Source organism: Dreissena polymorpha, chromosome 6 (genome assembly GCF_020536995.1).
Source record: "Dreissena polymorpha isolate Duluth1 chromosome 6, UMN_Dpol_1.0, whole genome shotgun sequence".
Classification (NCBI taxonomy): Eukaryota; Metazoa; Mollusca; class Bivalvia; order Myida; family Dreissenidae; genus Dreissena; species Dreissena polymorpha.
The window spans coordinates 18767197-18794764 of NC_068360.1; the positions used below are offsets into that span (position 1 = coordinate 18767197).

Consider the following 27568-nt stretch of genomic DNA (forward strand, 5'->3'; position numbering starts at 1 on the left):
GTCATATAAATAGCAAATACCTGATTAAAGCAGAAATTGTTTAACCGATAGTAATAACATTTTCAAAGTTCACGTCTCTATCAAATAATAATGCGTTTAAATCACTGAAATAACACTTTATAGCATAGCCAAACAGAATTACTGCAAAATGACGTGGTATTTTTTAACAGTAAACTATTTATTTAAAACATCGAACGAATGCAAAACGTATTTCGGAGTGTGTGTTTATCATGCATAAATGTAAATGTCGATAGGAACACAATAAAATAGTGTGGTTTAAAATAAGTTTCGATAAAGATGTCCCGTAATCGTTCATAGTTCATAGATGACACATAGTTACTAACAATGTTCATTACTCTTAAATTACCGGTATGTAGCCTATCATTCGATATCTCGTCATGCGCGAATTGCCAAGATGACGAGTTTTGCATTAACTCCCATTTTCTCGTGCCGCGCATGGGACAAGTCGGTCCCTCTCTATTTATGTTAATTTCTCTGCATAATAAAGGATAAAATATTCAACAACACCATGTATCAGTTTCTAGTCCAATTTAATGTCTAACATACTTAATATTTTCGGTTATACAAATACAGTCTAATAGCTACATGATCGTATCTTTCTCGATCCGTACACCTCCAAGTCTAAACGCTAACTGTCTTGTTTCCCTCTAACATCTGCCCCGTGAAACTCAGTTATCTATCCCATTGGTCAGTGTTCTATGTGTGTTTTTTTCTAATTGGCTGAATTACAATCTGGAGAAGTCACTATTCAAGTATGCCCACGTTAATGAGCGTTGTGGTACAAATAATAAATAATGCAAATACAGCCTAAGGCTTGTGTCAACAGCATTGTAACCCCTTTGTTGTTAAACACACACCAGATCCAAATATTTAATCTTTTGACCGTCATGCATACTCGCTACTGATATACTTGTCAATATTTCGTACATAAAGAAAACCCAAATATTTCACCCAATTTCTCATCATTATTTGACACAACTTATTTTCTCAATTTGATTTTTATGTATTTTAGGATACAGAAAAATCTTTAAGAATGTAAGTATGGAAGTAAACGAAAACATATTAATACATACGATGTAGAAAATCAAACACGCAAACATGAAAACATCAGTGACTAAAACATATATATGATGAAAATCTGCAAATTATTAATGAAAGTTTTAACGAATGTTTCTGCTGAAGTAATAAAACGTCGGAATATTTAAATAGTCAATGGCAATCACAATGACGTGGAATGCGTCACTGATTTGGGAAATCCGATACGAATAGTGTCCATTTTTGACATCTTTGCTGGAGGCGATGTGGCGTCTAGGTGAAGAGATGAGACGTCCGGTTGGAGAGTATGTGACATCTGGTTGTAGATGGTAACATGCAGTCGATTGAAGACGGTGGCTTCCGAATGAAGACGATGATGGTCGGTCGGAGAAGCTGTTGGTCCTCGACTGTTGCACGATTTAGAATACTTCAAACGTTTATTATATATAGTTCTGGAGAATGTCTGCATTCATGACTGTAGTATTATAATTAGTGTTTATGTACATGTAATAAAGGTAACACACATATATATATAAGTTCATAGACGATAAAATGTTCACCTAATATATGTACAAAGTACGCGCGAGTTTTCATCGTCAAGTCCTTTCATATCATCGTATCTTTAAAAATCATTTTCGACGACGCGTGAAATGTCCATTAACAGTCCACTCGTTGTATGGTACTGATGCCGGTTCACAATTTGGATCCATGTCGACAATGTTGGATCCTAATTGAAGTCGTCTGTTACGTCATCTGATTCTCGGCGGATACATCGTCGTCGAAGATATCGGTATGTCGATGACATATTCTTCTTCTTTGTCGGGGTGTGAAGATCACGATCTCAAATGCGTTATGAACGCATGTTGCTGCAGGCAAACCACGCCAACGATGTCAGGAGCGCTGCTTTTCTCCTTAACTTGTATCGCATTGGATAATCTTATAGGGTCAATTACATGAAATGATAAACGGGCCTTTTATTTACATATTAATGGAATTTGCTATAGAAGCACTCAGATTACTATTCACACCTATGATAAGATATACCCTAATAAAATTAATGTGCTAAAGGAAAAACTATACGCGTTTGTCTATTCAATGAAATGCATTGTGCTTTATTATGTTTTATTTACTTTGAGAACATAAATTTACAAACAAAATCCCTTGTCTTAATGTAGTTATTCTTATAAAGAAACGAAAAAGAATAAACTACATATTCGATCAGTATCAAATTGTTAATGAATCATAGCAATATAGTTGTATCTTTTACATTGTACTAATAAAAGGTCCACTACTTTGCTTTTAAGGATATTTACAAACTGTATTAAAATGTTATTTATGCCTAAAATGGTGTTACCTGAGCGCTGTTGGGCATAAGTTAGCGTTGGTTAATGTCGTTGTCAAGTGCGTTGTCATAAGCTTGTCACGTAATCGAACGTACTTAGTGAGTCCGCCTATTTTGAGGGTTATTTATACCAATTTCGTTACGTACTCGCCTAATTCGTGACCCACGCCTGTCATCAAGTAATGGGCGTCAAACGTGTGTATCTTGGCGTTCATAGACAGATGACAGACCATCCCTACGGATTGTACGCCTTCTGTATTCGCGGGTCTCCATTTAATTTGACAAGCCAATTTGTATTCACACCTGGAAAACGTATCGGAATGTCGCTCTTTCTCACTTAATGTACTTACTAATTGTTTGTATGCATTTTGCGAGTCACGATTCTTATATTTTATGCATCGGAATGTCGCGTTTCTTCCCTCTTAATGTACCTACTAATTGTTTATGTGCATTTTGCGAGTCACGATTCTTATATTTTCTGTTTGTTACATATTACTGAAATATATCTATTATATCACCCGTAGACTTAAATATGACATTTTCATTTCATTCTAAACCCGTAAATCAATGCTAATGACGATACATTATCAAAATCGGACGATACCGTCCTCTATAATCCTGTTTTTACATATATACTACATATACATTCAAAACATATTTCTCTATATACAAAATTTTTGGGGTCTTTAAGTCTCGACATCTATCTCGCTTTATTTTGTAGTCCATTCATTTACATGTGTTCAGCCATTGTCTGAAGACACGTGAAAATTGCTTTCTTCATTGCGTTATTTGAACGTGAAGTCTTTTTTGTCAATTTTCGTTTTTTGTGTTTTAACGCTACCGCGTCAATTTGCATCTGATCGTCTGAAGAATCATTTTCAAACCTACGTACAGGTGAGTTTTGTGAAATACCGTTATTGTAATGCATCGTATCTGATTCACTGGAGCTTGACTGTATATCCGCGAATTGTTTGTTTCTCAAATGTTTTTGCAGTTCCGCAAGCGGAATATTTTCCTCGTCGTCCGTATTATCTCTAATCTGTCGGGTCTGTTGCGTAATTACAGGTAACCCATGCACTGACGTATTTGAATCGCTATCAGAAGATAATGTGTCGTCCGCAAAGGCTAAATTTGCTTTTCTAATCGGGCGCGTTAACGGTTGATTTATCACTGGCCATTCATCGATATTTGCGTGCCTTATTTGATCAGCGTGAACTTTAATAGTTGAGTTGTCTAACTAATTCTTTATTACGTATGTTAACGGCGACTTTTGTTCGATTATACGATAATATGGCCTCCATTTACTGTCTAATTTATTTGTACGTTGAAAGTTTTTGTAGTAAACGGGGTCATTGATTTCGAATTTAATATCTTTCGTATTTTTATTCGCATAATCAGCTTGTCTACGTTTCGATTTTTGAATTTGGGCACATACCTTTTTAAAGGATTTGTGTTGTTATTCTAATATTATTTTATGATAATCTTCACCGTGATATTTACGTCTAGGCTTTAACAAGTTGTCTATTGGAAGAATAGGGTCTCTATTAAAAAGTAAGAAGAACGGTGTGTGCTTCGAAGTCTCGGATGTACAATCTCATTGCCGCTAAAGACATGTTTAAATGTACGTCCCATTGTTGTACATTTTCTTGAACCCGTTTTGATAGTATATTGTTCATAGTCCCATGTGAACGCTCGTTCATGCCATTAGACGCGGGATGATATATTGTCGTCTTTACGTGGTCAATGTTCATTGATTTTAATGTTTCAGTGAAAGCTGTGCTTGTGAATTCTTTTCCGTTATCAGTTATAATTCTTATATGACAACTATGACGGCAATAAATCTCGTTCATTAACAGGTGTATTACGCTATCAGAAGATTTATCAGGCGACGCGAACGCTTCTATGTATCCTGAGAATTGATCTACGAAACATATTATATATCTATTTCCGGAAAGCGTTTTCGGATATGGACCGCATATATCTATGAAAACAACTGAAAACGGAAACGGCGGTATTTAGGTATCTGACGATATGGGAGCTTTAATTGCTTTTAAATTTCTACTTTGACATATAATGCACTTAGATACATAATCATTCAATTCTTTGAACATTTTAGGGCAGTAATATTTCTCTTTTAGTGTCTGAAAAAGCCTTTGAGACCCAGGATGCCCGTTTTCATCATGGTATTGCTTGACAACTGAACAAGTTAGGTGTTTAGGTACAAAAAGCCTAAAAGTAGGTTCTTCATCGACGCTCGATATATAGTATAATATCCCATCAACCATAATAAATTTATCATCTTCGTGTTTGTTTGGTTTCCATAATTTTAATCTCGTTTTAATCTCAGATATGTGTGGGTCTTTTCCTTGTTCAATTTCCATGTTACAATCGTTTATTTTATCGGGTTCGATTGTCTCGTTATTTATAACCGTTTGTGGGATCGTGCTATTATCAATTATTTGTCTGTGATCGATATGAGTAGAGTCAATTACATTAATTTCGCGCGTCTGGTTTTGTCCATTTATTTCCGAACTAATCGTATAATGTTTTGTATCGTTAATATCTAATTCTATTTCCGTTTGTTCGTCTCGGTCATTCGTTATTTTGGTGTTTGGGGGTCGGCTTAGAAAGTCGGCAATTATATTCTTTTTTCCCGATATATACTCAATTTTGCAATTGTAACCTGCTATACTTAAGGCCCATAATTGTATTTTCTTGTTTTGCATCGGAGATTTAAGAAGGAATTTTAACGGGCGATGATCCGTTTTGATAACAAATTCGGCGTTGTGTAAATAATGGTGTAATTTATTTAGACTGTAAGATATGCTGTAACATTCTTTCTCAATAGTACTATATTTACATTGTGTTGGGTTTAATCGGTGTGATAGAAAGAATATCGTTTTTCCCCTACATAATCTCCGGTTTCGTTATTCCCGCATTTTTGAGTTAAGCAAGATCCAATGCATTTATCAGATGCATCAGTATACAGTATATAACCTTTTTTCGGATCAGGGTATGAAAGATAAGGGATTTGCGTAAATGAGTCTTTTAATTGTATGAAACTATCTTCGCATTGTTTTGACCATTTAAATGGGACATTCTTTCTCGTGAGATTAATGAGTGGCTCGACTACTTCTGAATACGACGGACAGAATCTCCTATAAAATCCTGCAGCACCTAAGATGGATCGTACATCGCGCACGCACCTTGGCCTAGGGAATTGTCGGATCGCTTCTACCTTTAACGGATCCGGCCTTATACCATTTTGATCTATGATGAAGCCTAGGTATCTAGTCTCTCTTTGTAAGAATTGACATTTTGATAGTTTTAGCTTTAGGTTATGTTTACTGAGACTCTGTAGTACTGTATCTACGTGTGATAAATGAGATTGCAAGTCAGGTGAAAATATTAGAATATCGTCTAGATACGCCACAGCGAAGCTCTCACAACCTTTGAGTACGTTATTAGCCAATTCTTGAAATATAGCACCGGCGGAGGAGGCACCGAAGGGCATAACATTAAATTGAAATAGACCCCTGAATCCCGAAGCGAAAGCCGTTTTTTCTCTGTCCTCTTCCTTTATAGGTATTTGCCAATATCCCGATATCAAATATAAACTGGTGAAATATTTACTTTTACCTAATAACGCCAATATATCATCTATTAATGGTAATGGATTGGCAATTGGTTTTGTAATTTTGTTTAATTGTCTAAAATCAACACAAAACCTTTTCTCGTCTTTATTATCTTTGTTTGAGTCATGGTTATTTTTCTTTTTATCTACTAAAACAATAGGGAAGCTCCACGGACTTCTTGATGGACTTATTATGTTTGCGTCTAGCATTTCGTCGATGGCTTTATCTATGAATACCTTATTGTTTAATGGTGTTCGATACGGCCTTAATTTAATGGGCGGATGATCCCCTGTATCTATGGTAAATTCTATCGCTGAAGTTTGTGTTAATTCTAAATTATTTCTTGCGAAGAGAGTTCTGTGTTTTAAGAGGATCGGTAGAATATTTTCTTTTTGATTTTCATCTACACGTAAATCTGATAAGATTTCATCTTTAGATAAACCTGATTTCGGCTGATTATTTTTAATAACTTCTTGTACTGAGCATATTTCATTATCATTTACCGAATTTATTCGCCCTATGGCACAGTGTCGTCTAAGCCTTATTGTTTTGTGCGTATTGTTTATAATTAAAATGGGAAATTGTCTATCACGCGTTGTCTTGACGACTGAATTAACAATTGTTAAACCGGGTTCATTATCAAAGAAAGAATTGCTTATTCCATTGAATTCATAATTCGTATTTGAACGTATGCAGTACTTTTAGCTTGAGCAAAGAGTCCATATGCAGTTTGTGGTTTTAACACAGTATGTCTAGTTAATCTCGCTATCGTTGAAAGATGTACATCTTCTTCTAGAGGTACATAACAGTTATCAATCCTCAAACATCCTAAATCAAAGTATAAACGGACACCATTATTTTGTAAAAAGTCTCTTCCTAAAATAACATTTCTATTTATGTTACTTACTACAAAAAACATGTGCTCTTTATATATGCTCCCTATTTTGAATCTCAATTTTACACTTCCGTGGACATGTAATGAATTTCCATTTACCGACTTTAGATTTACTTTTTTCATTATCAGTGCTGGTTTGTGTTTTAACATATCATAAGTACGTTTACTCACGATGCTAACTTCAGCGCCCGAGTCTATCAGGCTTCTAAATTGAAACCCACCTGTTGAAATAACACAAGAATTTGGACTACCACACAAAGCGATATTATATGTCTCGACTTTTTCATTCTTACCATAGACCCCTTTTTGGTAAGAATTTCCTAGTTTTTTCGATTAATGAACGTTTTTCTTTGAGTACATTCTCTACTAAAGTGTCCTAATTTACCACAATTCCAACAATCAATTTTATCTTTCCAATTTTTGTCATATTCGTTCTTGCGCCTGTTATCGTTTTGATTTATCGTATGACCGTTCCGCCCTACCGTATATGCACTTATCTCGCGTTGCCTACGGCGACAGATTTCAATAGAATGACCGTGTTTCTTGCAATATGTGCAAACAATAGATGACCTAATATAATCGATATCTGTCTGAATATTATCGGTCGTAATGTTATAAAGTCCATTTATTTGTGATCGTAACTCAAACCTAGCTCTGACACTTTGCTCATGTATAGCGCTTTTTAAAGCATTTGATAACGTTGCATGATTTTCGCGCATTAATTTAAGTCTCAAATAGTCGTGCGATAATCCGTCGATAAAAATTTCTACTAACTGTTTTTCTTTATAGTCTCAATTTCCTTCAATATTTTCGTATGCGTCAGTCGCAAGAGATAAAAGTCGCTCAGCGTATATTTGAACATTTTCGTCGGTCCTTTGTTTAGTCGTCTTTAATAATGAGAAAGCGTATTGTGGGTCTTGAATTTCCGCGAATCTTAATTTAAGCTGTTCCTTTAAATCTGTCCATGTCCCTGTCGTATCGTCAGTCAAAAAACGATGTATGTAATCACTAACAAGCCCTTTACTAGATTGGTAAGCAACACATTTTAATTTATTCTCATCTAAATTGGTAAGTGTTCCATATTTTTCTACATTTTTAATCCAATTTTTAAATTCTTTTGAATTTCCATCAAATGATTGTACAACCTGTGAAATAGTCTGAGTGCTTATGGCCGTTTTAACATCTTTAATTTGTTCATTCAAATTTTGAAATAACTCAGGGATTATTTGATTTGCCATTTTGATACAAGCGTTAGGGAATAAAACAGTCACTCACCGGAAGTTGCAGAATATGTGCGGTCTAATGTCGTTGTTCCCGGCTCACGGCTGTTGCTACTGGTTACAGAAGTTGCCGAAACGGAGTTTCTTCGCGTTGTTTTTCATGGCTTCGTAATCGTAAGTGGTAGTATTTCTTTGTTCTAATCCTTGGTTCACGAGCACCATTTAACGTCCTGTGTCCCGTAATCGTTCATAGTTCATAAATGACACATAGTTACTAACAATGTTCATTACTCTTAAATTACCGGTATGTAGCCTATCATTCGATATCTCGTCATGCGCGAATTGCCAAGATGACGAGTTTTGTATTAACTCCCATTTTCTCGTGCCGCGCATGGGACAAGTCGGTTAATTTCTCTGCATAATACAGGATAAAATATTCAACAACACCATGTATCAGTTTCTAGTCCAATTTAATGTCTAACATACTTAATATTTTCGGTTATACAAATACAGTCTAATAGCTACATGATCGTATCTTTCTCGATCCGTACACCTCCAAGTCTAAACGCTAACTGTCTTGTTTCTCTCTAACATCTGCCCCGTGAAACTCAGTTATCTATCCCATTGGTCAGTGTTCTATGTGTGTTTATTTCTAATTGGCTGAATTACAATCTGAAGAAGTCACTATTCAAGTATGCCCACGTTAATGAGCGTTGTGGTACAAATAAAAAATAATGCAAATACAGCCTAAGGCTTGTGTCAACAGCATTGTAACCCCTTTGTTGTTAAACACACACCAGATCCAAATATTTAATCTTTTGACCGTCATGCATACTCGCTACTGATATACTTGTCAATATTTCGTACATAAAGAAAACCCAAAAATATTTCACCCAATTTCTCATCATTATTTGACAAAGACATGGAGGAATAGAAGTGGAAGCGCATATCGTTTCAACGTTTTTGTTATAAACATTGGATGAAAGTTGTCAACTTAATTGGTATAAACATTGGATTAACGATGTCATTAAAAGCCTCCTCACACATAGACGAATCCATATGACGAAGCCTGGCGTAAAAGGTAAATTTATGAATTCTAGCGAATTCGTACCGAAAGTGTTTGAAAATGTGTTGCATTGTGTAATATTATAACGAAAGGTGAACGTAGAGGAACTATTTGGTGCGAATGATTTACGAAGTTTGACGAACAGTTACTGATATTCGCTAGAAAGCGTTAGGTCGCGCAAATAATATTCGTTCTTTCGGTTAGCGATTAGGAGCTATTAAGAGCGTAAAGATACGAATGTAAGCGCAACCTTGCGCATAATTGCGCATACCGCCGAACATTTCCGAAACGGTGTTTTTGCATCCGGGCGTTTTGATATAGACTAACTTTTTTCCGACTCGACTATGCATGTTGATTATGCATGAAGTCTTTTTCATTAAAGATTTTGCGTAAATTTCATGTCTTACTTTTACTATAACTTCCCTTTATAAGGCCAATACAAAAACAACAATACTCTTTATTAATTTATTCCACTAATATGTTACACTTTATTTTAATCTCTAATGTGGCACCATCCTGTCTTGCTATGGCACACATCCCGCTGGAGAGTTGACCCAGTGCTTCAGAGTGTTTCTCACAATCTTGCCTTTTTTATTTCTGTGTTGTGGCCCCTGATATTGACATTCCTGGTATCCTCCAAGTTGCGACCTCTTCTCCATTCCCCAGGAACCAGATCGCCTCTTCTATCATCATGGTCAACCAGTGAATTCTGCATGGTGGGATACCTGATCCTCATCAAGTTGTGGAGAATGCAGCATGTCTTTACAATCAGCATTACTGTGGATGGGTTGTGGTTCATCTTTGTGAGAAGTATCTGAAATTACGGATGACCAGTATTGTTATGTGTTAAAAGTTAACGTGAACATTTATTTTATAAATGAAATTGTGTTTTGAAAAAGGTTATTGCAGTAAAGTTCCGCTATTAAGACCACTTCGAAGATTTAAAAAAGTATGCGTTTTTTGACAATATTCAAGTCACAAGTGGTTAATTTATGAAGGAAAATGGTCCGATATTAAGACCACTTTGCTATTGAGACCTCTATTTTGCCTGGTCTTAATAGCGGAACTTTACTGTACCTGGAATCGGTTGGCCAAAATCCTAAATGCATTTTCTGATACTCTCCTAGCCCTGGATAACCGGTAGTTCAGGATGCTTTCGTCTCTTGTCAGGACTCTATGTCCATAGGGTTTCTGCATGTTCTCGCTAAGGTTTAAAGTGTCATCTCCAACCAAGAAATAGGGCATGTCGACGGTGTCATTTGGAAAGGGCTGTGGGTCTGGAAATCCAATGGAACCATCCTGCACCATCTAAAGGAATTCTGATTCATTATAAATCTTGGCATCTCCACTTTAACCGTATCCTGATAATACAAAAGGATAAGAAATTGTCAGTATACAACTGTACATTGAAAACAGCACTAAATGTATATAATTTATGTACATTTGTAATTACAAAATAATGCAGTTAAATTTATGTAGACTAATACTCACAACCTAGATGACAACATACGAACTTGTAGTCCGAGTCGACAATGGCCAGTAAGATGATGCTGAAGAACCCCTTATAATTATAATTTAAGGAACCAGAGCTGGCAAGCTTTCTGATAGCTATGTGCGTGCCATCAATAGCCGCAACGCAATTTGGAAAGTTCGAATTCTTGAGGAAACCATCAGCCAGTTGTCTTCATTCTTCAGGTGTGGAGGGGGCTGTCATAACCTCATCAACATACTCTTCACATATAGCATGACGTACGTCTCTGACCACTACAGAGAGGGTATTCTCAGCGACCCGCCAGGAATACTGCATGTCTGAGTACTTGACACCAGAAACCAGGTGACGTAGTGTGACAGCTAACTTTAGCCATGGATCCAAGGGCTCCCAGTACCGATTGTGTTGCTTATATGCAGCCATGGTCTTCTCCAGATATTACGTGCTCTGGCTCCTCTTCTCCACCCAAGTCGGTCTCTGAGAAAGCGGTGTATGTTTAGTTGTTGCTGGACTACTTATTGATTGGCCATAGCAGCAACATACTGCAGTTTCAGGCGTTGTATATCTTCCATTTTACGAAGAAATAATAATACCTTCAACATTATATATATGAAACATAGGCATATGTCTGCACAAACTACTAAAACAATCAGGAGCGCTATTATTCGAATGGATTCGCATAGATTCGCCTATCGTAGTTACCCTTCGGATTGATTCGTATACGAGCGTATACCGTTCGTTTTCTGAACGTTAACTTATCGTTATAAATCGCTTAAATGCGTCGGATTCAATTTGCTACAATACGCAAATCCTCGCTCTAGTTCGCAAAAGTTCGCAAGCTATCGCAAAGATTTGTTTTCGGATCGTCCACTTTCGCTTGATATGCAAATCAAGAAATCATGATATGCAAATTAGCTGAGAGCTGCGACCTCTAACGCCAGTTGACGAACGCTATATGTGCGAAGACTTTCCGATCGGCTAACGTATTGAAACAAATTTTAACGAACGATAGACGAAACTTTTATTCGCCAACAATTTTTGAACATGTTTAAAATTTTCCGACGAACAGAACTAATCGCAACGGACGCAAAAGATCACAAGCGCATCCATACGAACACCACCAACGATGTGCAACGTACATATACTAATGAGAACGAATTTTGCTGAAGTCTTATTCGCCAGTACATGCAAGTTGACGTCGGGAGACTTTCGCCTATGTGTGAGGAGGCCTTAAGGTAAGCGTGTCGGAAACCTGTGTTTTCCCGGTTCAAATGTTTACACGTTCATTTACATTAACTGTATTCATACGCGTCATAAATAAACTATAGCGTACCGTTTTAGTCATTGTTTTGTTAAAGCAAAAAATACAATTGTTAACTGTTTTCGTTAGTTGTTGTATATAATAAAAGGAATATTACGCTAGTCAATTGTTCCAAAAGTTTGTATCAGTATCGTGGCTTGTGCTATTTCGTATCACACTCGAGGCTTCGCCTTTCGTGTGATACGTCATCACTCAAGCCACTCGACAGATACAAACTCTTTGAACAATCGACTAGCGTAATATTCCGTATATATCGAATGAAGTCCCTACTGTGTATTAACATTTACAGTTCTATTAATTGACCCCTCCTTAAATCATATTCTATTTTGTCAATGTCGTCCCTTATGTGATTTACACAACCTAATTGTGTTCCTGACTTTATACATGGATCGAGGTATATTCTTGTCAAAAGTACAGTGGCAAAGAATCCTTTGTAGGCATATTACAAACCAGACTAGAGATGCACGGATTTCGCGTACATTCGTTCAAAGTCCTGGTGTACCAGTAATAATTCCAAGAGACAGTAATTAATGTGTGCTTAACTCTATTTAAAAATCACTTCAAGAGTTCCTGCTGCTTGTAAAGACTAAACGAATCCCAGTCCGGTCCTGCAAGTTATCTAAGACTGCCGGACCGGATGTCCTGTGGACTTAAAATACTTTTGGGAATGTCTGATTAGCACATTATCATACAAAAACAGTTTTAAATAGTTTATCACTCACTGTATTAATCATTATAAATGAATTGATTTGAATTTACTTAATTAATAGTATTATATATGGTAGTCATAGATGCATCTGTTGTATTTAACAAGGGTGGTTTCAAAAGACATGTTACACTTTCGACATTTTCATTTGTTAATACAAATGAATCTTTCATATATCTTCATGACAAGAATGAAAGCTGTTGTCAAGTCAAAAGTCAAAATCCTCTTTTTTCACTCTCATATCATACAATTTATAAAAGTTTGTCATTTTGCTTCATTTTAAGTTTGGTATGTTCATTTTGAGATTAAATGTCAGCTTGTGTATGCTAATTTCGAATAAAATAGTTCACAAAAATCTAGGTTTATTGATATTGTGTTCTGTAAAACTGATATATTTCATATTTTTGCATTTAAAACAAATTTTGTTAATTTGTAAAGTTATTAATTTTTCCTTGAATTAGACAAATTCATTAAAAAAAACTTTTTTACATTTTTTGGCTTATACTGTGAAACCATTTATTTTCGACAGCACAAAATTTCGTCATTTTTATAAAAATGACGATTTCGTCAGCACTTAAATTCGCCGATTTCTGATTTTGAATTTAAAAAAAAATGCGCCAGTCAATATCCGATTTGTGTGTAATACATATTCGCGATCAATCGCAGTTGCAAAAAATCGTGGTACGAATGTGGGAACACACTTGAGAATCACTGCAGGAGGTGGGGCCTGTTTGTCACATGCCAATAAACTAGTCTTTTGTTATCAAGGGACAGTAATGGACCCTCTTAATGTATGCCATTCACACGTTCATTGTTATGATTAGCGGACAAGTGGGATCGAATAACCGTTAACGAGTGTTTTTAACAACGAAGCCAATTGCCAATAAGTCTTATTCTATTATTATAATTGCCATACTGATAACAATCGTACCTTTATCGGCACCAATTAGGGAAGGTGCGAACAATATGGGTAATAACTAGTGTTAGGAAATTATTTTGTCACTTTTCAATAAAGTTTCAAGTGTACATTTTTGATAATTTTAAGAACAGTAATTGGTCTCAAATGTCACTTTTTACTCTGATATCAACATTAAAATTTTAAACTCTGTGTGTTTGTTCTTAAAAAGTAAACTACCGGTATATAAATCAATAATGTCAATAATTTAAACATAAATAAATTGATACATATAAAATAGTAATAAGTGTGGTTAAACGCAAACAATCAAACAACAAACAGCAATTAAAATTTTCTTTATTAATTTGTGATAAATACGCATGTTGATCACACATCGTCATCTTTTCAGTTGGTTTATTGTCTTTCATCGGCATTCGCTGCGTGATGGCTAATATGCAACACCCCTGAAAAACACAATGCACCTAATGGGTAATAAAGTTATAATCAATTAGCGCTAGTTCATTACCATTCTACATAAACGAAGTCAACGCATTCGATACAGCTGTACTGCACACGCGTTTTAAAGAAGTGTAACGTGTCAGTTAAGTATCTTGTGTAATCTACATCCCTTTGTGTCAAAACCGGATTAATCTTGATTACGAAACAGCAGTGAATGTGTGCATGGATTATGTTGGAATTTAATGCCTCATGTCTACGGTAAAGTTTTAAAATATTGTTCAACTTAGTGTTTGTTTTTGTTCAAACATAGAGCATGATTGTTCGCTGATCCTTCGACTGACGAAATTTATGAAAATTAATGCCTGACGATTAATAATGGTTTCACAGTAAATATTATTAATATCATTGAGTTAAATTAGTAAAATATGATAAAGTTTTGATAACATTTGCTAAATATACTATTTATAATGAAATATTGTGCAAGGAATTGCAATTTTAGTTAGTTTAAATTAGTTATTATTTCATATTAAAATATCAGTGACATCCAATAATTTGATTATATACATATAAATGCATGAACAAATAAAATTGTTGACAGTAACATAGTTTATTTATTCATCATATTTAATTGTGACAAGAAAAACAGTTGTGAAATTAATATAAATGTGATCTTACCATTTTTCAATTCACCAATTTACCCTATTTAATTGGATTAAAAACAACAAACAAGTTCCACAACCGTGCACAGGTTTACTCAAGCTGAAATAAGGTGTTAATTGTGTATTCAAAATGGGTCTGGATTACAAATTATTCTAATCTTGTTTGCATTTGTGCTCCCAAATGAGCAACATGTATAAGATACTCAGTAAGATTTTGAGAATATTTCATTCATGCCACTAGTACACTAACATGCACTTACTAATGATTTACATACATTCCTTACACAGTTTAACAAATGAAAAATGAATTCTAGATAATGTTAGTTAAAGACTTCATAAACAAAATAATCATTTGATAAAAAATCAAGATTATACTTCAAACAAACAAGTATAAATTTAATTCGGGGGGGGGGGGGGACGGCTGCACTAAAACTAAAATGGGGGGAGGAAACGTCTTGGGGGAAACGTCTGGAAAACGTCCCAGAATGGGAATCGAATACTGGTTGCTGGTGTGACTTTATTATCAGGCGATCAATTACTTGTAAATGAAAATCTACGGTGGAAACTTTTTCGCATTATAATTAATATTTAATATTTTAACTATGTTGTATTGTTTGATTGTGTGCTGATCATCATATCCATAGCCGGGGGGGGATGCGTTGGGTGCATTCACACCCAAATTTTTTTTATTTTTTGATCAGTAACTGAGTATGGTCAATGAAAGTGAAAGTTCATATAAGAATGCTCTATAACTTCAGTCTCTAAAGACAGATAAAAAGTCACCAGAATGCAGGATTTTAAATATCATTTTAAAAATTGTTTAGGGGGTGGACCTCCAAAACACCCCCTTCCCTTGGTTGCAAGATGTGGCAGCCTCTCCCGTACCTATATCCTTCGCCACTTTGTTGCTCAATTAACTATCGTTAATGGGAAAATTCGCACCCCCCTTTTCAAAACCCTGGCTATGGGCCTGATAATAATGAATTACAACTAAAACATTATATGTATTTGTATTTCAGATCTTAAAAAATCTTCTTATCAGATGAAGATCAGTACCATATATTATTGGATCGTTGTACAATACCTGTGAAAAACGCTACACAGTGGTGAGTAATTTTCAAATAAAAGGGGACTTGCTCACATACTACCAATTGAAATGTGTTAAAACTAAATGTCTACTGTACTGTTTTTTGGGGGAATAAAATGCAACCAGACACACACGTATATTCAGTTTTGTTTGCAATAATTTATTGGATTTAATTGACAAAATTATATAGCCTGTTTATACAAATTAGTGTGTACCCATAAACAGATCTTTTTATGTTTTGAAAATAAGCAATATAAAAAGCATTAGTTATGTTTAGTATAAAACACTGCAAGATAAGAACAATTAACTATTGCCTTAAATAAATTATATTTACTGAAAGATTTAGCTATGTCTAAGAGTTAAATATCATATAATAACGAGTAAGAGACTGTGTGTACATTAATGACAACAAAAACCTATTTAAACACCATAGTGGGAAATGTTTGCCTTGCTTTGGGGAAAGATATATACTCTAAAAGGTGGGGAATGGGGCTGAATATCTCCCAATATTTTTGCTAAATAAACTTCGGGTGATGTGTTCCACAATATTTTATTTAATTTCGAAAACAGTTAACGAAAACGACGTTGTTCGATGGCAAACTGAGTAAATGACAAACGCACGTGGAGTTTTTAGCTTAGTTCTTGTTTAATTGTGAACAATCGACCAAAAATCGCCTTCATTCATTACTGAGAGCTGGACGTCAGGAATTACACACTTTGATTTTGGGGTGCTATTTGTGAAACTGTTGGGTATTTTGGACATAATTGGAAGATTTTCATCAAATAAAAGGTGTTTTATCATACATGGACGCTTCTTGCTGGCAACCACAACGACATATGTGTGCATTGTTTGATCTATTATGCTGTTGCATTGTGTTATTCAATACACCTGTGAAATCATCGTTGGGTACCTTTACTCTTATTATATATATAAGGACCAACAATTTTTTTCAAGTACCTATGCATCAAACTGTATGAACAGTGAAAAGCATATGTTAACAAACAAACTGTTAAGTGAATAATTGTAAAGGTTTCGTTTTATTTTGACATTGATACAATGTTAAACGAGAACTTTGTTATTTTTTTTTTAAATAAATGTTTAATGTTTTTTAGTCAAATTATACTTTTAAAACCATTGATTTCTTTAATTTAGACAGAAACTTCTCATTTTCTCTTATATGAGGGATCCGGATCCGAAAAACTGTAAGAAACCATATTTGGATTCGGATTCGGATCCGAACATTTTTTTTGGATTCGTTGCAGCCCTGTTATATAGGGTCTATTTTGTGAAAACTTTACAAATCTTGTTGTCCATAACCATCGGGCCTAGGGCTATCAAATTTGGTATGTAGTTACATCTTATAGTCCTCTTCCAAGTTTGTTCAAATTATGCCCCTGGGGTCAAGTTTGACCCTGCCCCGAGGGTCACAAAATTGAACATATGCTTATATAAGGCCTATTTTGTGAAAACTTTAAAATCTCTTGTCCATAACCGTATGGCATAGGGCTACCAAATTTTGGTATGTAGTGACATGTAATAGTTCTCTTCTTAGTTTGTTCAGATTATGCCCCTGGGGTCAAATTTGAAACTGCCCCGGGGGTCACAAAATTGAATATATGCTTATAAAGGGCTATTTTGTGAAAACTTAAAAAAAAATTGTCCATAACCATTGGGTCTAGGGCTACCAAATTTGGTATGTAGTCAGTGTTCGACACTAACGGGAGTCCGGTGGTCCGAGACTCTAGGAAATGAGACTCGGACTCCTTGTGTTTGTGCCAAAGATGTCCGTCGGACTCATTCAAAATCATCTTTGAATTATAAAAAAATCCCTTCGTTTCGCAAAATCAGAATGTCTGTTAAAAAATATCTAAATCAGAAATAGTCATTGTCGAACACTGTCTATAAAAACCTTAAGTTGCATTTTTTACTGTCACTTTAAAATTGTAATAATTTAATATTCACCCTCTACATACTGCAGAAGGAAGTTTTTAATACCAAGTCATAACTGCACACTTCAACCACTGCTTGAGAACTGTAAGGGTTCCTCTTAACAAGGAAGATTATAGACAGCTGGTCTATTGATAGTGATAAGTGTTCAATCAAAACTAAGTGATGTCGGAAGCATAAACAAAACCAGAACAATACCATCATTGTGACTATGCACTTGAATAGTATTGTTCTTTCATCCCATGAAAACCCCTGTCTGGTCAACAAGTATATTTGAAACATATTTCCATTTATAATATTCTGTTAAGCGAAAGGCCATGTTGAAAGGTCGATTTGATCATCCGGTGATGTCCTTTATATTGGAATGATACACTCTTATATGGCTATTGACATACAGACATGTGACACGCACGAAATTACATCTGAACCGACTTTTGTTGATATTTATAGAGCTTGGGGCTTAATATTGTAGGCGACACAAAACAAGTATTGTTTTGAATGTACCTTACATTTCGATTGTGACTTATGGAATACCGGTACATATTTATGTTCCGGTTGAAAGAGTTTCTTAATGATATGCTTGTTGTAATTTATATCAGCCGACAATATAAAGAATTAAGTTCACATCCCAAAATTCAACCGTTATTGTATTTCATACAACAATGATATTGTTTTTTATCGCTGCATAGTTAACCAACGGAATTAATGAAAACATGATCTTCGTCAAATAGGCGAAACATTAATATATAGATCTATTGATAAATATCTTACTTGCTATTACAGAGCATAATGACACAACAGAAATATGTAACATTTTTAAAGGACTCAATGGTATACCAGACAGTAATTATATGCTATGTTGATGCACATCAGTTATGTTGAATTTATAGGATTGAAAAAGTACAACATGGTATTACACACTATATCTAAATGTATTTAAATGTTATAAGACTTTCTTGAAGTTACTTTAAATATCTTAACTAATTCTAAATAATAATACATTGACACAAAATATAAAATACGATGAAGTTCAAAATTCATAAGCGATAAAACTTGACAACAATACTATTCAACTGTAATCAATCGGAACAGTATTCCTCATTTATTAAACAGAACCACATACATGCACGTCAATATTTAATATGTGTGTAGAAAGCATAATCACAAAGATGACATCTTACTAATCACCTAAATCATGGCCGCTGATATCTTATACAAGTGAAGTTTCTTGTCGCCTTTAGCGTTGTTAGACATCGCCATCATAGTGCCATCTTTAGACACACACATGCTCTCCGGGTACTTCATATCCACAGGGTAGGTACATATTAAGTCCCCATCAACGCTCAGGCGCACGATGGAGTTATTCGCCGTACTACACACCAGCACCGTGTCTCCAGGCTCTACACAGGCACCACGCGGTTCCTGTATCTTCTAATTAGTAAATACTCTAGACGTGCCCTTCACGGTGTCGTACACGTACACTGTGTGAGCGAGCCTGTCAGTCAGTACCAACATGTTCTTAGACTGGACATACGTGCACTTACTCTCTAAATATTCGTAAGTCTTGTTCCAAAACTCCAATTGATGAAAGTCAGACTCCACACCGTCCACTGATAACACTCTGGCAGGGCGAGGATCATCATACGTACTCGCGACCATCTGATGTTCGATCGTTTCCACTTTACGGTAACTGATTCACTATATCGTGAAAATTAAAAACCTTTATATATTTTCACGGTTTCAAAATATTAGGTTGGAATAAACGAGTGAAAATTCTAGTTTTACTGTTTTGATTATGCGCCTTTAAATTTTCGGCATTTACATATTACGAGATTAACTGCAATGAAACCAAGCGTTCGATTGCTTGACGTCACTTCGTGATCGGCATCGATGAAACGCTTGCTTACGCTGTAGATGTTATTTTCTGTGCAAATACAAGCGTCTATTGATAACGAAACGATAATTTGTCAACAATTAGAATCAGCTACTACTTGGCTTAATAATTTTCATTTAAAATGTCTAATTTGGATATAATTCGGAATACAAAACGAAACTTAAAAGGTATTGAAAACAACAACGTTCAAAAGAACAGTGTGGATTTCAATAGAAAGACTATTTCCACCGACAATCAGGATTTCCGGTATGACCACTGTTATTTTGACGATTTTTCTATCGGATCGTCGGTAAGCGTGACCACATGTGACAACAGCGAGGCTAGTTGGATATAAAATTGGTAGACGTGTCGTTGAACTCGACACATTGACCGAATCGCTTTTAGCATGCAGTGTTTGGCAAGTGCCCATGAATTTTCTTAACACTGTAGAAAGCAGGGATTTCGGACAGGCATGTGTTTTGGACATACAGTTTAGCAATTGTGGTGCAGTAAATAATGTGGCTACTGGACGGAAACATGGCAGAGTTTATGACATGATCACAAAGCTTGCATTTGGGTAAGACTTCTTTGTCTTTTTGGTACATTGGTGCATTATATCATGATTTATTGTCTAAATTACTGATACTTTTGAATACATTCAGATAGTTACATGTATCTCTAAGTAATTCGCGTGTAGTCTACATGCATACATTTTTTATATTGTACTTGCTATATTTTTCCTTCATATTTTGTCTGATTTACTGCCAGTAAACACAATTACAGTAGAATGTGAATGGTTGTCCTTAGTTAAACATGTATATTTTAAAGTGACATAAGTTTATTTTCTTCCTGCAGTCCTAGTTATTAATACCGGTAATAAATATGAAATTTTACAAGTTTACAAAACATAAATATTCTCATTTTGTCAAATACGTATTAGTTTTGAAAATAAAGGGCTTGAATAATTATTATTTGTGTGTATGTACATGTAGATCACTAGGTCTTATAAAATGCTGTAACTTTTGTAAATTAGTGACATTATTTCATATTATTTTATTCCGCATAAGCCTATTCTAGCATTGTGCATTGTCAACTGTTCTGTCATTTACTGCAATCTGTTTCAGGTAAATCAAAAACTGGGTGTTTCACCTGGGACTTTCACATCGAAACTGGCCCTTCTCCGTGACCTTCAGCACAAAAAAAGAAAGGCTATAGCTGTTACTCGTGCAGCAAAACAGCGACGCATAAGACTTAAAACTCGAACGGTATTTTTAATTATGGGCATTTTATATTTAAAACACAGTATTCTTCATTTGTATGTCCACAATTGGCGACATAGTTTTCGCACTGTTCGTGGGTCGGTCAGTCCCTCACACTTTTCGTGCCTACTCTCTAATTCAAGTAGTTTTCATCCGATCTTCACCAAACTGGGTTTCTTACAATTGTATGGATTATTTTTTTATATAGTTACAAAGTTGGAGTTTGGGGCATCCGTGTCATGTGGACACATTTCTTGTTGTAGATTGTATCAATAGATCCATCAATTATATATGCAAAGTAGTAGTAACATTTAAAAGCATATGCTAATGTTTGTAAATTGATTATTGTAAAAGCATTAATGTGCTGTGTAATCATTTCTTTAAATAAAAATCGGAGATAACCCATTAGGGTGCAAGCAAATTTTCCAATTTGAAATTCTGTTTTCCTGTTCAGGCATTCAAAGGACAGTGCAAGAAGTACGAGCGGGACCAACATACAGTTCAAACATAGAGGACCAAGACGTTAAAGTTACAACTATACCCCCACCTATACCCAAGCCTGGTCCAGCAGGGCTAGACACTACTGGGAAGGAATTTGTTTTCTTTGATTTGGAAACAAGAGGGTTTGGTAAAGTTTATTTTTAACATATTCCTTATTCACAGTGTTGCACATACAGAAGTTTATCTTGGTCCAGTTCAGGTATTTAGGTACTCTAAATCTCCAAAGTTGAACTTCTATTAAAAAATATACATATTTACTTACATGTATAACATAATTCAACCTGCTACTGCTGAGTAACTCAATGTGAGATATCGTGTGAATTGTTGGTCAACCTAGCATATGATTGAATTGCAACAAGAGTTATGTTCAGACTAATTTCTCATTTTGCTTTCATATAATACATTATTCTTAATCTTTATTGATAAAATGATAGTAAATACCACTTAGATGATGCAATGTTACATTACCCACAACTGGCTATAGTATATTATTGTGCATCATTTAAGAATTTAAACACTCTTCTCTTCGCTTCTTCAGATTTATGAATATAAAGATCCCAACAACTTACTTTGATATATCCATGAATGGAGGAAAAGAGCGTTTCAATTTTCATAAAAACATTTATTATGCCCCCCTTGGAAGAGAGAGTTAATATTGTTTTGCTGGATGTTTGTCTGTCGGTAGATCATTTAGTTTCCGATCAATAATTTGTCAACTTTTTCACTGATTGGCTTTTTACTTTCCATGTGCATAGGGATTGGACAGTATATAACCCCCATTTAAATTATGGTCACTTGGTCAAAGGTCACAATAAGTGTGAAAATTGTTTCCGATCAATAACCCTTCAACTGAAAAGTTCTCTTAAACCACAATGCATAGAGAATGGATGTGAAGGAACCTCTTCTACGATTGTTCACATTAAGCTTCAAAATAAGTCCTGTCCTGGGGGGGGGACAAAGTTTTTCCCTTTTATATTTATTGTAAACACTTCAAATGTATTTTAAGAAGTTTACATTGTACTTGGGCGAGCAACCCAGGGCTCTGTGATTAACGGAGCTAAAATGGATTTTGTGCAATTTCTATTTAAAATTTTTGTTTTGTTTTTTCAGAGCATACTTCTCACATAATTCAGATAGCTGCAGTGCATTCAACTGGTCAGTTTTCAACATATGTGATGCATGAGAAGATTTCCTTGCAAGCGTCAGTAATAACTGGAGTGACAGTTGTCGGCGACTCTATGCTTGTCAAGAGACAAACAGTAACAGCTGTCCCCATCAAATCTGCATTGAAAAGTTTTATAACATTCTTACAGAACTGTTCACCAATTATTTTAGTTGGGCATCAGAGCTCCAGATAAGGGTCGTATTTTCGTAATTACGAATTATTTTAAAGTCCGTTACGTATTTATTTTAAAATCTTGTCGTACCATTAAGAATTACAAAATCAAGTTACGAATATTATTTTTACATCGGTTCGTATCGATTTTTATTGAGTTCTTTTCGCGTATTAAAGATCTTTGCGGTGCTTATATAGAATGGTTATCAGGTTTGTTTAACAAAGCGCAATCGTTCCAATAAAAGCGGCGTATACAGTCTATCTGTCAAAAAACAATGGCGGTGCCCAGAGAGCGTCCTAAAAAACTGCAAACCGTCCAATAACACGCTTTTAACATATTGTACGCAAAGTGAGCCGAAGTTAAATGTTTAGAAAGACATTATAAAAAAGATCGTATACGATGTTGTATGTTCAGTTTCCGACACAGTCAGAAAAGCTAAACAAAAACGCGACACGACGAGTCCAAACTTAAACACAAAAAAACATTGAACGAGTGGAAGGGACAAGTCCCGTGGCTAATCGTTGAAAAGATTGAAGGGGAGACCCGTTTTAATTGTGAAATATGTAAAAAAAAATCATCTAAGGCATGCAATCTAAGCACAGTTTGGGCATATGAAGGTATTTGAAAAATAAAATTGTATAATACTGAAAAGACACTGTTGAACTCGTATAAATAAAGTTGCCAGTATGTTTATTTTGATTTTTTTACATGAAAATAACCATTATTATTTATTTTTAGGTCATTTATAAAAAATAAGAATTATTTTCCAAAACTTAGTAGTAACGTTAAGAATAAAATTTCAGAGTTAAGAATTCTTTTTGAAAATCTGGTAGTAATTTAAGAATTTCACAAACCTTATCTGGAGCTCTGGGCCGCATAATATAGAGTCTTTTGATTGTAAAGTGTTGCTCCATGATATCCATACTTGTTGGAAAATGTTTGAGTTTCAGCAAAATATTTGTGGCTTTTTAGATACTTAAAAAAGGTTAAAGGAAATATTACCAAATATGAAATCATATAATCGGGAACATTTAGTTAAAGACTTCATTGGTGAATTATACATGGCACATGGCGCTATACAGGATATTTTAGCTTTACAAAAGTTAGTGAACTCTGTTCCTCTTGACCAAAAATTGTTAACAAATATTCATTCAGCTTTTACAGAGCAGTGTTAACATACAATGTGTAACTAAATGTTGCTTCCAACATCAAATCTTTACAAACCATAATTGATACAAAAGTTATAAGTCAAGGTGTTGCAAGGAAAGTTGCAGGAAGTGGATTGCAACTTAAACATTTGAGTCCTGTATCAAAAAGAAACGGACTGAGTGGTTTGAGGAGCCCCCTGTCAGATGTTACAAACGGACAAATCAGAGTAACAAAATCAGAGAAAATAATATGTACAATAGCGAGTTATTTGTTGCCTGACATCTAACCAATTGTAATTTGCATCTTGTATATAGATTAGCTATGAAATCTAATAGCTGTTACATAATTGTTTTTTCCTTCTCGATGACGAACATAGTTGAGATTCTTATGTCAGTTGTATTTCTCATGTTTCACCTAAGTTGTAACATATTTTTGGCAGTGCATTAAACCACAGATGGTGTGTGCAACATAATTGCCCAGCTTATTGTATTCTTTGTTGTTTTTAGCTTCACTGGCCAAAGGCCAGCGGGGCTTATGTCGTGATCCTGTATCCGTCGAACGTGCGTGCCTAAACTTTTCCTTTAAACATCTTCTTCTCCTTAACTACTGGTCCAATTGTGATGAAATTTCTCAGGAATGATCCTCTTTCAAAGTTGTTCAAATTATGCCCCTGGGGTCAAATTTGACCCTGCCCCGGGGGTCACAAAATTGAACATATGCTTATATAGGGTCCATTTTGTGACAACTTCACATATTGTCTCGTCCATAACCATTGGGCCTTGGGCTTCCAAATTTGGTATGTAGTGGCATCTTATAGTCCTCTACCAAGTTTGTTCAAATAATGCCCCTAGGGTCAAGTTTGACCCTGCCCCGAGGGTCACAAAATTGAACATATGCTTATATTAGGCATTTTTTGTGAAAACTTTAAAAATCTTCTTGTTCATATAAGTATGGCATAGGGCTACCAAATTTGGTATGTAGTGACATGTAATAGTTCTCTACCAAGTTTGTTCAAATTATGCCCCTTGGGTTAAATTTGAAACTGCCCCTGGGGTTACAAAACTAAACATATGCTTTTAAAGTGCTTAATTTGTGAAAACTTTTAAAATCTTTTTTTAGCCTAGGGCTACCAAATTTGGTATGTAGTGACATCTTATAAACCTCTACCAAATTTGTTCAAATAATGCCTCTGGGGTCAACTTTGACCCTGCCGCGGGGGGTCACAAATTTTAATAAATGCTTATAAAGCGCCTATTTTGTGAAATCTTTAAAAATCTTGTCGAAAACCATTCGGACTATGGCTACCAAATTTGGTATGCAGGAACATCTTATAGTCATCTACCAAGTTTGTTCATATTATGCCCTTTGGGTCAAATTTGACCCTGACCCGCGGGTCACAAAACTGAACATTATATACGCTTATATCTTGCTTATTTTGTGAAAACTTTAAAAATATTCTTGTCCTTAACTCTACATCTAGGACTTAGGGCCCCCACATTTTGTATGGAGTGAGATATAGTAGTCCTCTACAAAGTTTGCTCAAATTATGCCCCTGGGGTTAAATTTGACCCAGCCCAGGTAGTCACAAAATTGTACATGTGCTTAAATAGGGCCTATATTTAAGTATTTGCACATGTATAGAATATTTGTTTCAGCCTTTTTTTTCAGCAGTGGAACGATACAGGGCCATCATGGCCTCTTGTCTTTAAATACACATCACACAGTTCTAAAAATAATTTTAAAATAATACATATGTTCAATTTACAACCAACAACATGGGTAACAGGTGGGTGGGGTAATTTAAGATGTTTATTTGAACATCAACATTGTTTTTTCAGTTCTTACATCTGAAATATTTTCATAACAATATACATTATAAATATTTCTACGTGAATCACATTTCAATTGATAATTTGATTGTTATGGAGCAGTTATTATATAGATATGTTTTAATTACTATTACAATGTTAGTCATTGTATTTTTGAAATTAAGTCCATATTAAAATGTCTATAGCAAAAAAAGTCCATGGTGACCTATCAATTTCTTTACTTCATTTTAATGCTTAGCTAGTTTCCTTTAATTTTTGAGAACTTCAAATGAATATGAATATTACATCAACAGAAATATGTATCTGTATTGCATGTTATCTATTTTGAACTGTGCAATAAAAAATTCAAAACAATCAAAAGACTAGTCATACTTATTTCTCATTATTTTTTACGATTTCCATAATTTTTGGTTTTAAAACTGTTCAGTATGATAATACACATGTTACAGTTGCTAATCTAATACAATCTCAATACTATTATGCCATTTTAAATGTATTACGCACAAACATTTTACCGTACCCCCAAATTTATGCCCCGCAAAAATGACCTTTTTTCAAACGCACATGGCATTTAAAAACCTTTGTTATTTCAAAATTATTCACGGTGACCTCCCTTTTTTATTTTATATTAATTTCAGATACAGATTCATTAATCACCATACAAAAAATTATAGCATTCCGGATATTTTGAAAATTTTCACAAAACGATCGAACATCCTTAAATAAATTATATTTACTGAAAGATTTAGCTATGTCTAAGAGTTAAATATCATATAATAACGAGTAAGAGACTGTGTGTACATTAATGACAACAAAAACCTATTTCAACACCACAGTGGGAAATGTTTGCCTTGCTTTGGGGAAAGATATATACTCTAAAAGGTGGGGAATGGGGCTGAATATCTCCCAATATTTTTGCTAAATAAACTTCGGGTGATGTGTTCCACAATATTTTATTTAATTTCGAAAACAGTTAACGAAAACGACGTTGTTCGATGGCAAACTGAGTAAATGACAAACGCACGTGGAGTTTTTAGCTTAGTTCTTGTTTAATTGTGAACAATCGACCAAAAATCGCCTTCATTCATTACTGAGAGCTGGACGTCAGGAATTACACACTTTGATTTTGGGGTGCTATTTGTGAAACTGTTGGGTATTTTGGACATAATTGGAAGATTTTCATCAAATAAAAGGTGTTTTATCATACATGGACGCTTCTTGCTGGCAACCACAACGACATATGTGTGCATTGTTTGATCTATTATGCTGTTGCATTGTGTTATTCAATACACCTGTGAAATCATCGTTGGGTACCTTTACTCTTATTATATATATAAGGACCAACAATTTTTTTCAAGTACCTATGCATCAAACTGTATGAACAGTGAAAAGCATATGTTAACAAACAAACTGTTAAGTGAATAATTGTAAAGGTTTCGTTTTATTTTGACATTGATACAATGTTAAACGAGAACTTTGTTATTTTTTTTTTAAATAAATGTTTAATGTTTTTTAGTCAAATTATACTTTTAAAACCATTGATTTCTTTAATTTAGACAGAAACTTCTCATTTTCTCTTATATGAGGGATCCGGATCCGAAAAACTGTAAGAAACCATATTTGGATTCGGATTCGGATCCGAACAATTTTTTTGGATTCGTTGCAGCCCTATTATATAGGGTCTATTTTGTGAAAACTTTACAAATCTTGTTGTCCATAACCATCGGGCCTAGGGCTATCAAATTTGGTATGTAGTGACATCTTATAGTCCTCTACCAAGTTTGTTCAAATTATGCCCCTGGGGTCAAGTTTGACCCTTCCCCGAGGGTCACAAAATTGAAC

At 34.9% G+C, this 27568-nt stretch overlaps 1 protein-coding gene across 1 annotated transcript; it reads right to left on the bottom strand.

Moving 5' to 3' along the window:
• Positions 1-9665: 9665 nt before the first annotated feature.
• Positions 9666-10571, bottom strand: LOC127833748 (uncharacterized). Its single transcript, XM_052359178.1, has 2 exons — positions 10292-10571; positions 9666-10028 (listed from the first exon to the last, which is right to left on the bottom strand). Exons 1-2 carry the CDS (start codon positions 10520-10522, stop codon positions 9789-9791), a joined length of 471 nt encoding a protein of 156 aa, XP_052215138.1. The 5' UTR covers positions 10523-10571; the 3' UTR covers positions 9666-9788.
• Positions 10572-27568: the final 16997 nt, after the last annotated feature.